The sequence below is a fragment of the Thunnus thynnus genome, chromosome 13, assembly GCF_963924715.1.
Source record: "Thunnus thynnus chromosome 13, fThuThy2.1, whole genome shotgun sequence".
Lineage (NCBI taxonomy): Eukaryota > Metazoa > Chordata > Actinopteri > Scombriformes > Scombridae > Thunnus > Thunnus thynnus.
The window spans coordinates 20,414,765-20,427,625 of NC_089529.1; the positions used below are offsets into that span (position 1 = coordinate 20,414,765).

Genomic DNA, 12,861 nt, shown 5'->3' on the forward strand with positions numbered 1-12,861 from the left:
AAAACATAATGTAGTAAAAGTCTGCTTAAGTAAATGTAAAAAGCTCCTCATGTAAATGAAATTAGTTTCCTTGGCCTTTGAATTCATATGTTTTAGGTGAAACAAACACTGGGAGTGAAATGGCACATTACATATTGTATGTTTGCATATCAGGCAGTAAATAGTGCCTCAGCCTGTTGTGCTACTTTCGGCAGAGGCAGTAATTAAAAGACTGTTAGATAACACTCATCAGTGTTATCTGATATCAAAATGTAGTCTCGCATCACCCCCTGCTGCTCAGTTCTGATATTTTATTTATTTATCTGTCCTATGAAAAATATGAGGTTTGAAGAAGTTATTTTGATGAGTTTCTAATGATTTTTCTTGTTTTGACTCATAGGTCATGTCGGGGCCCCGCTGCCATGTAACCTCATCAGACTGGTGGATGTTCCTGAGAAGAACTACTTTGCCTCTAAGGGGGAGGGAGAGGTAAGCAACATGAATGTGAAAGAAACATACTGTATATACATGCATAGTCTGACTATGCATGCGCACGTTTAGAAAGTTAACTCTGAGCTCATTACAAGTTTAACAATGCCACCTGGCTTTGAATATCTTAAAATGCCAAGATAAAGAAACAAGGTCAGATATGAGATGTGTAAAACAGCAACAACACTGTAAATTTGTTACTAAAGCAGAAAGGTTTGTTTATATGCAAACACACAAAAAGAAACCTTAACACTATTGAGAAAAATAATTCCTCTAAGCTTTTTCAATGCATTTTATGATGGAAAAAAGTTTAATATACATATATACATTATTATAAGAATAAAAAAGGCATTACTTTTTCCTACTTTTACAAACATGTGTTAGTGTTTGTACAGGAGATACAGTGCATATATTTCACCTCCACTTCCTTTAACTTTGTCCACTTTTCTAATCTCCCATCCAGGTTTGTGTGAAAGGACCAAATGTGTTTAAGGGCTACCTCAAAGATCCGGAGAGGACTGCCGAGACGCTGGATGCAGATGGCTGGCTCCACACTGGAGACATCGGCAAATGGTTACCTGTACGTACATACAGATCACATCAGACTCCATTATTTAGGCATAATAATAGTGATCCATTTTAAGTTTTAATGTGTTGACAGGAGGACTTTTTATCCTGTGTCCTCCTCTCGTCATCTTTTTGTTTAACCTCTCCTCTTCTCTCTAGAATGGCACGCTGAAGATTATTGACAGGAAGAAGCACATCTTCAAGCTGGCGCAGGGCGAGTACATCTCCCCCGAGAAGATCGAGAACATCTACATTAGGAGTGAACCTGTGGCACAGCTCTATGTTCATGGAGACAGCCTGCAGGTAAGAGCACTGATACACTCACACACAAACACAGTATCTTGATGTCTCATAGACCTTGATAAGCGCAGGTTTCCAGCTCAGATTCTTAGCTTTTCCAAGGCGTGAAAATATTAGTGGCTCCTGAGAACCTGAGAGTTCTTAAGTTCTTACTCCATATGAAACCATGACAAATAAAGTACGTGCTCACTTATCTGGTGCTGATTTTGACACTGGATTAGCACACAATCTTTTGACATTTTTATCTTATGTTTGTGTTTGATCAACACAGTCCTGTTTGGTGGGAATTGTGGTTCCTGACCCAGAAGTGATGCCTGAATGGGCCAAGAAGAAAGGCATACTAGGCACCTATAAAGACCTCTGTAAAAACACAGTAGGTGACACGTGGCTCAAACACTTGTTCAATACAATTAACCCCCAAATAACGCTGTTAATAATAGATGTTGAGAATGCTCTAAGGAAGAGTACTTCTTTTGTTAACAGGTTCTGAAGAAGGCAATCCTTGAAGATTTGGTGCGTCTCGGCAAAGCCAGTTGCCTGCACTCTTTTGAGCAGGTAAGCATGCGGTTGTTGTACTGTAACTGTATGTTATATGTTTGGGTTTTAGGCAAAAATATACAGTATGGATATTTGGTCTGCCTTTTGTTGTGGCCGTATTTTCCTTGGGAAATATGTACAAAAACCTTGGTCTTGAGGCTATAATATGACCATGTACTGTATATCTTTGTACAGTCCTTGAGCAAGGCAGTTGTTCACAAATCACTCAGGATAAGCGAACAAACAAATATTTTCACTGAAGCAGGTTATAGATATACTGTAGTTACTGTACACTGCAAAACATAAACATCATCATGTTTATGAATGTGAAACAGAGTGTCTCTGAAAGCGTGTTACATAAATAATTATGTTGCATCATCTTTTGTTAAGAGTTGTGTTATCTGTAAACAGAGATACTTGTTTTGAATATGGCTTGTTGCATATATGACATGTTATATACACTTTTTAACTTTATATAAGCTGACTAAAATTGTTCTTGATGAAAGTAATAATGTCAACAACCTTAACTTTGACATCTTTTCTGATGATTTCTAATGATTTTTCCTATTAAAGGTGAAGAACATCTACATCCACAACGAGATGTTCTCCATTGAAAACGGCCTCCTGACTCCAACATTAAAGGCTAAGAGACCGGAGCTGAAGGAGTTCTTCAAGGATAAGATCGACCAGCTCTACAGCAGCATCTCCATGTGAAGGCCGGCGGACCTCATTTCCCTTCAAGCATCTTAACTCTAAGATCTTCTATGACCACTGACCTGCATCGGGACAGATATGTGACACCTTAGGCTTAACATGCTTGGGGAAAACAAGCCAAACTTGCTCTCTGCTATCCACCCAAACAAACCATCAAAAGCTCTGTCCCCAGCAGCAAAAACTCATCAGCACTTTTTACACTGAGCAGTCCATTCCTTCTTACTATCACTCTGCCTCTCTTCTCTCCTCCATCACTCCAAACCTTCCAGCCTAAAACGAGTTAAATCCACAGTTGTACGACAGCAAGCGTGATGTCTTTGTCTATAGTGTAGCTCAAGGAGATTTCTAGATGTGTGATAATGCTGAAACCCTGTGGGGCAGTAATGGACTTCATTCCCAGTGGACAACAGTAGATTTTCATTTGATTGAACAAACTATGGACAGCAGTGCCATTAAGGGATTAAACTTCAACCCAGATGTTGTGCAATTAGTCCAAAACCACATCCTCCTGTTTGAGGTCAAAGTTAATATAAAGTTCAGAAAAGTAGCAGCTCCTGCCTTTCAAATCATTGCAGTCCACACTGTTCTCTGTAGAGCATCTTGATGTTAGCACCACTTCCAAATTACAGTTCACGTATTCTCTCATTAATTAATTAATTCATTCATTCATCTCTACATGGCTGCGATCATCAGTTTAGCATGCGTGCTCCTTGTTTATATGAAAGACTGGCATACTGTAACAATCATCAAGATTCACACTCCCAGTACAACTTTCTTTCTCATCCATCTTTGCACAAAGATTATGTCAGGTAAACGGGGGAAAAAAGAAATAATGCAAAACCAGGGCTCAGGGCAATGCATGCAGTTTGCCCTGCAATGCTGGGACCGTTAGCATTTGACTTGAAAAAGATGTCTTTGTGGCCATTAAAGCAGGTTGTATGCGGCTGCCCACAGCCACTGCTGCTAGTGCAAGGCTTTGTAACGTAGGCAAAGCTGATGAATTCCACTCACTGAAGGAAAATAGAACAACCGTCGACTTTTAAACAAAAGAAATGTTTTGTTTTGTTTTTTCTGGAGGGTTTACATATAGAAGTAATGTATAGGCTTTCTAAGTTGATTACCGTCCCAAAGCATAAACAATGTGGATGTACATAAATGAGGACAGCTAGATGTAAGCATATTTATTAAATCAATGGTTTGAATGGATTTTTTTTTCTCTCTTTTTGCGTGTAGTGAGATGAATTGTACTTATTTATTTATCTATTCTGCTGTAAAATGGAATCAGCACCATATCCTTGTAATGATTGAGTGCAGCAATAAGAACAAGGGAGGGCAGGGAATTGGACAAGGGCAATGAAATAAAAGATAATCTGGAATGATTTTAAACTAGTGTCATGTTTTCTTTTCATGATGTATTCAGTGTTTGAAAATGGAAGTACTGAAGTACTCAGATTCTTTACTTAGGTAAAAGTACCAATAATATAAAATAAAAATACTGCATTACATGTAAATGTCCTGCATTAAATATTCTAACTAAGTAAAAATACAGAAATAGTATAAGCTAAATGTATTTAAAGCATCAAAAGTAAAAGTACTCTTTTTTGAAAAATAATATTAGATTGTTAGTACTGTTGTATGAATACATAAGCAGCATGTTACTGTTGTAGCTGGTGAAGGTGGAGCTACTTTTAACTACTTTATATTCAGTTTTTTATAACATAGTAGTTTGGCCCAGTGGTTTCCAACCTGGGAGTCAAAGGGTCAAAGATAAATCTGATCATGAGAGGATTAATGTGGCAGGAAAGAACAAAAACTTTAGCACACATTTTGTATTCTTGTGAAACATTAGATACTACTCTTAAGACTTCAAACTATTATTTAAATGAAACCATCTGAGAAGTTTAGAAGGGAAATGCATCTTTGGAGGAACCTGCTGGCAGCTCGTAGACATCTGAAATACGACAAGGAGTCCTAACCAGAGGCTTTGTAAAGGGTCACAAGCCAAAAAGGTTAAGAACCACTGGTCTATTCTTTAACATTGCATTATATAATCTTATATGTTTGTATGTACAATCTTAATCTGAAAATAACCAGTCAAACTGTCAAATTTAGTGGAGTAAGAATGACAATATTTGCCTCTGAAATGTGGTGCAGCAGAAGTATAAAGTAGTATAAAATCGAAATACTCAAGCCAAGTACCAAAATTGTAGGAAATTACTTTCCACCACTGCAGACCAAAACGCATTAACTAATCTATATCGATATGAATAACCTACAACTATTTCCAATTACGATATCACTGCTATCATCTGTAATAATGACGCTAATTTTGATTTGTATTTAAATTTCCCCTCCACTAAAAAAATGTTTTTCTTCTTGTTCCTGCAGTTGGATGTTTGAGCTTCACTGTGCAGAATGATGAGTTTGACACAAGAAGGCTGTTTTCACATTTATCTGCAGAAAGTGAAAAGTTTCTCTGCAGTCAATGAAAATTCAATTTTAAGGGGTGGGCCTATGCATGATTTGTGACATAACAAATAGTTTGGAAACCAATTTTGATCCGATATTTAACTTACACGTGTGACATAGACTTGAACCCTACAGTGCACAAACACTGAGAATGGACTTTACAGTGAAGTAGGAGACATCTTGTGTCCAGCTGGCAAATTACTGAAATGAAATATATTTTCAATGCATATTTATAGATTATTGAATTTTTAATGAGGGAGAGAGAGTAGATGTAATTTTAAGGATTTTAACAAGATAATTGAATTTTTGTGGAAAAACCATATCAGACAAATTATTATTCAGAGAAAATTGTTTTATATACATCTTGAAACATGTCTGGAGGGGACCTTTAACAAATACATCCTCAATTTGAAATTCACACTTTTAATATTGGATTAACTCACTGTGGCCACTAGATGGCAGTGAATACTAGTGATAATACATACACTCATAACATCTGTCAACTACACCAGCATCGAAGCAGATACAATGTAACAAAACATCCACTGAACACTTTAAAAAATAATCTTTGAAAAAATAGATTTTAATCAAGTCAGACGCATAAAAATGTCCAGAGAGCATGGCTGTAATTGCTTGAGACACCTGTGCACCTGTGTCAAAAAGTGATTGTTTAGTCTACAACTTTAAAGGGGACCTATTATGTTTTTTGTGGTTTTCTCCTATTTATATACTGTCATGATGTCAGATATGTTAAAAATCATCATCGTATCAAAGTTCCAAAACTTGAGGTTAACATATGTAGAACTGCTCCCTGCAAGTCAAAAGCCAGGGCTTCAACAGCTCTGAACGCTTCGTTTGTGGTGTTTTTTACCACCTTGCTGACGAGTTAAGGTCAGATCATTGCAGGTGCCCGTAAACGGCTGTACATTCAATTGCCTTGGTTGCTAAGGTTGTTGCTAGGGTTTTTCCATGTGTTGTTTAAGTGGTCATTTTCATATTTCGGATTGGATTCTGGCTCAAACATGTACGGATGTATTTGAGAAGTTGACATTTTGAGTAAAGAACGAGAAAAAGAGGTGAAATTCGACTAGGGCTGAGTATCAATTCGATTTCTATTGACAAGGTCTTGATTTGATTCAGTTGGGGATATTTCTGTTACAATACCAGTTTTGCTTGGATATGAAAGAGATTTTGAGAACTAATGCTGTAAATTGTACAAGGAACCCTTTAACTGGTGCATTATTAAAAATATTAATGTTTACATTAAGAATTGACCCCAAAGCAGCTACATTAATTTACTTTTTATTTAACATGACCACATTTACCTTGCGAGGCAGCTGGATTTGCAAGATTGCAAGCTCACAAGATCACGCAAGAATCCATCTTATCAGACCTCAAGTTATGCGCTTGTGTCCAAACCACCAGTGGTTCAGACCAATCAGCATCCTATGAGGATTCTCTCGTGATCTTGTTATCTCCCAATCTCACAGATCCAGCTGCCTCATAAGGTAAGACGGTGACAGATGGTTCATCCAATCACCTGCCAAGTATTTTTTTGAAGTGCCTGCCCTTTTCCAAACAGTTTCTCAGATGGTTCAGTGTAACAAACCATCTGGTGCGTCAGGTTAACACACTACAGCAGTCAACACAATATAGTGAATATCTACAGACTCTACAGTCTTAAACTTAAGATTTAATCGAATCACCAGACAGCCAGTGTGAATAAGATGATTACAAACACATCTACTGTAATGTAAACATCACTAATACCTCAGGAAAATATACACTTTGCTGTGATTGTCTCACAAAGCTTTTGTGCAACAGCCTTGGCGATGCCTTCAGGGGAGCAGCTTCCGCCATGTTCAACATGTGGCCACAAGATTTCACACAATGAGATATTGTGGCCAGATCTTGGTGAACATAGCGGGAGCTGCTCCACTGAAGGCTCCGCCAATCCTAAAGGCAGATATCTGGATTAATTTCGGATTTAAAATCCATGAGAAAAGGCATATATTTAAAGATCAATCTCGGATTTTATGAATCGATATCGGAAAATTTAAACAAAGCCTCTGGAGTGGCTGGAAGTCGGCTGTGACGCAGCTTTGGGAAGCTAAGCAATCAGAACAGAGTGGTCTAATGGGGAGGGCGGGTCTTAAATATACAAACGCTAAAGTACCCTGTTTCAGACAGAGGCTGAACTGAGGGGCCAGTATAAAATAAATTGGACTGTGAATCATGCAAAGCTACTCTAAGGGAGTCCCAGTAAAAAACTATAGATCTGGAAATGAGTATAATAGGTCCCCTTTAAACGCATAATATGTAATTTCAGCCACTAGGGGTCTCTCAATCAAAACAATAACAAAAGACGGAGTATGATGACGGTGTGAAGTAACAAGGGATCATGGGAGTTGTTGTCTTCGTTGTTAAATAACCAGCTTCACCGGGATAGGATTACTCCAGTGTTAATCATTCAAGATGTTTTTCCGGGAGCCGAATTACCCGCAGAGGTCTCCTCCTCTCCAGAACAAACGGACCCAGAGATTACAGGTAAAAACACTGAATAAAGCTGTTTCACCTTAAAAATCAGTGTGTCTCAGACGATGTACGGCAACCACCGGATGTCCGGTATGGGCTGTTAGCCAAGCTGCTGCTAATACTTGTTCGGTTTATTTCTCTTATAACTTTAGATCCAGATGTTCGGCCGGTTTCTCTCGGGAGCCGAATTATCCGCAGAGGACGTACATGCAGATTGAAATCGTCAAAATACTAATTAAAGCTGTTTTACCTAAAAAATCATTGTTTCTCCGATGATGTACGGTGACGACCAGATATGGGCTGTTAGCCGAGCCGCTGCTAACACTTGTTCGGTTTATTTCTCTTATAATTTAAGATCCAGACGTCCAATGACTAAAATCTTTCTTCCGGCTAAAAGATATAGTTAAAAGCGACCTAAATTTATCATGAAAAGGTGGCTTAAAACTGAATAAAAGTCAATTTATAACAGTTTCTGTGGAGCAACCACAACGCCAATGTATTATCTTGTATGTGTGTAAATTACTCTTTGGTAGATGCCATTGTAGCGGACAAACACAGCGCCGCCGTATGCATCTTGTGCGTGTTCACTCTTTGGTAGAGGTATGACGCCATTGACATGCGACCAAATGAAACGGTCCGTTACTTTGATTAAATTACAGATTTCTCTGGATTTGAAAATTGTTGGAAACATTTGGGATAATGTTAGTACACAACTCAACAAAATATATAACATAGGTCTTGTTTTTTTTATAGACATTTTGACGTGGAATAATTACACATTATACCTTTAAATATATGGTCAGCAGGTGATTGACAGATGGAATCTGCAGGTGTGCGCAGTTGCTAAGCACCGCCCAGAGAACAGAGACAGAAACTTATAGTAACCTACCTATTTTTTCAGCATCCTGCCATGATTTTTGGCTGTTACTTTCTCAGTACTCACGAAATAACGTTAAAATGTTAAATTTTTAAGGTGACAGCAGCAAGCAAGCATCTGTTCTAACTTTAAAGTCGTACTAGCAGATAATTGACGTTACATAGACGCATTTCTGCACCACAGTCAATTGTAAACTCGGAGTTAGATTTGATTTATTCTTTAATGGGGCGATTCAAGAGCCGTGTTGGACGTGCCACTGGATTACAAAACAAACGAGATACACCCATGAAACCAGCACTGACCAGACGAGACAGAGGAAACAGTAAGAAATAAACACACCAAAGACACACATGGCAGCTTTAGCGCACACTGAAATGGAAATATGCTATGAAACATGATTGGGTAGCTGAGCTAGTTTTGAGTGCTCTGGTATTTAATTGTAAAATGGTCATCTTCGCTTTCTTTGTCATCATTAATTTAACTGTGTTTCTAATTTTAGTTTTTAACAACTTAAAATCTAGGCCTATTTAACCTCCTATAACGCAGGCAATGCTTTAGAAGTAATTAATCTAATCTACAAAAGTGAATAAACTGTAGGCATATTCTGTTTTTTTTTAATGAAGCATACAGTTAACAGTATGATAAAACTATTAGCTGGATTTACTCTCCACTACATCGCTGTATTCAAAATTTCAGAACACAGCAGACTTCTATCCAATAAGCATTATGAAGCATTTCCAGAAGAACCAGAGGTGGAGGAGATGCATGTTAAAACAACCAACCAGGTGTGGGTGAGTATTTTAAACAAGAGATACAGGTTGATATGTTTTGCTCCATGTATGCATAACAAACACTGATATCTATAGAATATTTTCTCCATAATAACAATATTGACATGCATAAACCATGTTCTCTTGTATGGGAATCCTGCATATTAATGTTGAATAAAATCAGGGAGCTTTGATATCACTAAAACAAGTAAAAAACACTGAATTCAACCATTTTATTTTAGTTTTAATATTATTGTTGTATGTAGACATCTGTTTCACACAGTTTCCATTGTCTTTCTGGGATGTTAATATTTTAATTTCAAGTTGTTTGCCAAGTTTCTCAAACATTTTTTGTTGTGCTCTCACTTCCTTTTCTATGCTTATCCTACACACACACACACACACACACACACACACACACACACACACACAAACACACACACAGACCAGCATTACACCTGTCCACTGTAAATCTGTGTTACGCTTGAGTGGCCCTGCATTTACTGAAAACCCCAGAGACAAAGCCGTCCTGCCTGCTGCGCCAGCTGATAAAAAATCTGGCCGTCGAGTGTTATCAGGTCACCCTGCTGTTCAGATGACCCCTGACCCAGAGGCTTTTAAATCTGGTGAAAAGCCAGTTAAAGAAGAGCAAAACCTGTCAGTGACACCACCGGAGAGCATCATAACTTCTAGCATGGAGTCAGACACGACTTTCAGCTCTGATGAGGATGATGATGATGAGGAAGAATGTTACTCTTCCACCTCTACAACTTCCAGCAGTCTTCCCTCCCCGGAAATCTTCAGAAAAGAGAACTATGGTGTGTGTATAATTGTAAAAACATGACCAAATTACAGGCTTATTCTATTCCAATGATTTCTCTTGTCTTCTCTTCTCTTCACAGTGGAAACGTTGACTTTCCCCATTGAGGATGATATGCTGGGCCTCCATCGTCACATAAAAAATTCCACCTTGCTGGATGTGAGCTATGCTGAGAGCATCCACATGCATCATCCCCCCAACATTTCTAACATCATAGGTAATAGTGTGAGAAAATCCCAAGCACGTTTCTTGTTGTTTAATATCAAGACACAATAAAAAAGACATTAATTGAACAATAAAACAGACTGCTAAGATGAGGGAAAACAGCAAACTAGGTGTAATAAGAAACTAGGTCATCACAGTTCATTTTTCAGGATATTCAAACCCCATTAGATAGTTATTTAGAGTTGAAATAGTTTCAAGGTTTTTTTTAAATTATTTTTGATTATCAAGGCATTTTGATCATAGATTTAAAATGTATTAACTCTTGTTCAGCTGTAGCTTGAGCTGGAGTCTAAGAAATACATTTGGTAAAATAGTCTTTTTAAGTTTGAAGGTTTACAGTATTATTTACGGTATGTTTTGGGTGAGTTTCGTGATGCTTGAGCCTTCCACCAACTGTTAAAATCCCATTTTAAAAAAACTACTTGAAAAAAACAACATTGACAGCATATATTTTCAGATTCAAGTTGTTATTTTAACAAGAGCCAACTTTTAGTATCATCCTTATTGTCTAATAAGAATTAAACTTCTGTCTGCAGATGCCTCTACCATTCTCGTTGAGAAGAACTCTGAGCTCAGGTAGGTTTGTTAGGTAACATGCAACATTTGTTGTGCCGATACTTTTGGATCGGTGATGGCTCAGAGGGTATCAAGTCACCAGAAAAGACATGTTTATTGTACAGTATGTGCATGCTGATGTACACACTGATGTACATGAGCAAAACTGGTGCAATAACTGTACTTTTCTCTGTGCAGTAACCATGGAGTAATTGAGGTTGAGCCTAAAACACATATGGACCCATTTCAATCAGGTAAAGAGTCTCATTTATCAAGATGTGTATCTGAATATGAAACTGTACAATCTCATAATGAAACAAATATTATTATATATATTATTACATTTCATAAATTCAAAACATAAACATAAATTCAGTACAGTGAATGTAAATCATAATCAGTAGTTTTGTGTTTTTCTTTCCTCAATCTGTAGAAAAAGCCTTCAAGAGGAAAACACCACCAAAGGTAAGAAAAGCAACTGGCTATCATCTATTACATGTCATCTCAAATATGTATACAATTTCATTTGAGTCATTCTGCTCAAATATAATTTTGCTCCTGCAGCCCAGCATCAGAATGTCTACTTTGTGCAAGAAGAAGAAGGTATGGTTCAAAAGCCCCGTCATTGCCGAGACCTTTGAAGCAAAAACCATCCCAGCGATGAAAGTAACTATTCACAACGAGAGCAAGCCAGTCCGTCAGTCCAGCTCTGCCGAGCAGATTAAGCCTGATGCAGACACATTCGGGGCGGATGAGATCAGCTCAAAAGAAGACAACCTAGAACAAGCCAAACTTTTTGACTTTGTCAGTGATGTTGACAGGGATGAGTTCTTTCAGAGAGAAAGACAAAGATGTGCTAGACTCAGATGTTTTTCATTATTTCCTCTCACAGCTGCTAAACGCACAGAACCTGCTGTCCCATGAAGTGTGAAGTTGAAAGGTGAAAGAAGTAAAAAGTAGTATGTGTGTACTTGAAGACAGGATGTCAAGGCTCCAGCAATGGTTTTGTGTACTTGGGCAAGGGACAGAGCCAATTCACACAGTTGGTTGTAATATATCTGTTTATGAAATACACTTTTCAATTTGCTCTTTATTTTCACGCACTGTAAACACTCAAGCAAACCGGATTTCCTGTTTAATTTGCATTAACACTATGAAAAAAGAAAAAAATGCATGGTGCAAAATGACCACTAGATGTCAGACCTGTGTTTTCTTAGATAAGCCATCCTTTCTCATGTTTTGACTGATTGTTTTTCCAATGTATATGTGAAATATGTTTGTGTATTTTTATTTACTATTCTTGCATATGTGTTTGATCTTAAGGTGTAATGTAAGATAAATATAAAGATAGAATGTAAGGTTTTTTTTTTTAGGTTTCTCATTGTAGTTTTCTATATTTGTGAGTCCTCTATCTCTGCTTTCACTCATTTATGAGCGTCAGAAAAAAATGTCTAATAAAAAAATAAAAATAAAATTAATGTACAATGTACAATAAATACATAACTCACTTTGATTCACTTTAATCATTATTGAAGTTCATCATGTATACGTGGGAAAACTTTAGCTACAGAGCTGACTTTGTTCATTTAATCTGTAAACAAAACATGACCGACTAAAATATCTGAGAAAGTTTTTGTAGGTTTAGATGCATCACTAAAACCAACAAACAATCTGCAGCAATCAATAAAGACAGTAATTACTTCATATACAGATGATGTTCATATGCGCAGAAAACACACGGATCAGCCTCGTTGGATCTGCTTTTGTTTTAACACAATTCTGGCTAAACTAATTAACTAATCTCTCTAGTGGGTCATCTTCGTGTCTTGCAAGCATCTCAGCGGGTCGCACTTGTTTGATTCATGTGAATAAATGTCATGCTGTCACGATGCCCGACAAAACATCAACACAGCGAATCCACTGACCACGTGGTACCGGGACCAAAAATACCAGCCAATCACGTATTTTGTAGTAGCAGCAGCGTCCGGTCAGCCAATCAGAAAAATGTAGTGGGTTACCAAGCA

General features: G+C 37.6%; 2 protein-coding genes across 5 annotated transcripts in view; both read left to right on the forward strand.

Annotated features, from left to right (window-relative positions):
* The window catches only part of acsl6 (acyl-CoA synthetase long chain family member 6), a 38,625-nt gene extending 34,653 nt beyond the window's left edge, over positions 1 to 3,972 (forward strand). For both annotated transcript variants that reach the window (XM_067608560.1, XM_067608561.1), the window contains exons 16-21: positions 380 to 468; positions 932 to 1,048; positions 1,195 to 1,338; positions 1,607 to 1,708; positions 1,819 to 1,890; positions 2,446 to 3,972. In XM_067608560.1, the coding sequence (XP_067464661.1) occupies positions 380 to 468; positions 932 to 1,048; positions 1,195 to 1,338; positions 1,607 to 1,708; positions 1,819 to 1,890; positions 2,446 to 2,586 (665 nt within the window). In that variant the 3' untranslated portion in view covers positions 2,587 to 3,972. The remainder of the gene's footprint in view (positions 1 to 379; positions 469 to 931; positions 1,049 to 1,194; positions 1,339 to 1,606; positions 1,709 to 1,818; positions 1,891 to 2,445) is intronic.
* Positions 3,973 to 8,414: 4,442 nt separating this feature from the next.
* LOC137195881 (uncharacterized) lies at positions 8,415 to 12,350 on the forward strand. Of its 3 annotated transcripts, XM_067608564.1 has the most exons (9): positions 8,415 to 8,789; positions 9,164 to 9,258; positions 9,683 to 10,055; positions 10,140 to 10,274; positions 10,819 to 10,858; positions 11,036 to 11,091; positions 11,271 to 11,302; positions 11,402 to 11,440; positions 11,730 to 12,350. In XM_067608564.1, exons 1-9 carry the CDS (start codon positions 8,690 to 8,692, stop codon positions 11,766 to 11,768), a joined length of 909 nt encoding a protein of 302 aa, XP_067464665.1. In that variant the 5' UTR covers positions 8,415 to 8,689; the 3' UTR covers positions 11,769 to 12,350. The 3 variants fall into 3 exon arrangements, with proteins under 3 accessions (XP_067464665.1, XP_067464663.1, XP_067464664.1); XM_067608562.1 differs by having other exon boundaries at positions 8,418 to 8,789; positions 11,402 to 12,350; XM_067608563.1 differs by having other exon boundaries at positions 8,418 to 8,789; positions 9,164 to 9,252; positions 11,402 to 12,350.
* The last annotated feature ends 511 nt before the right edge of the window (positions 12,351 to 12,861 follow it).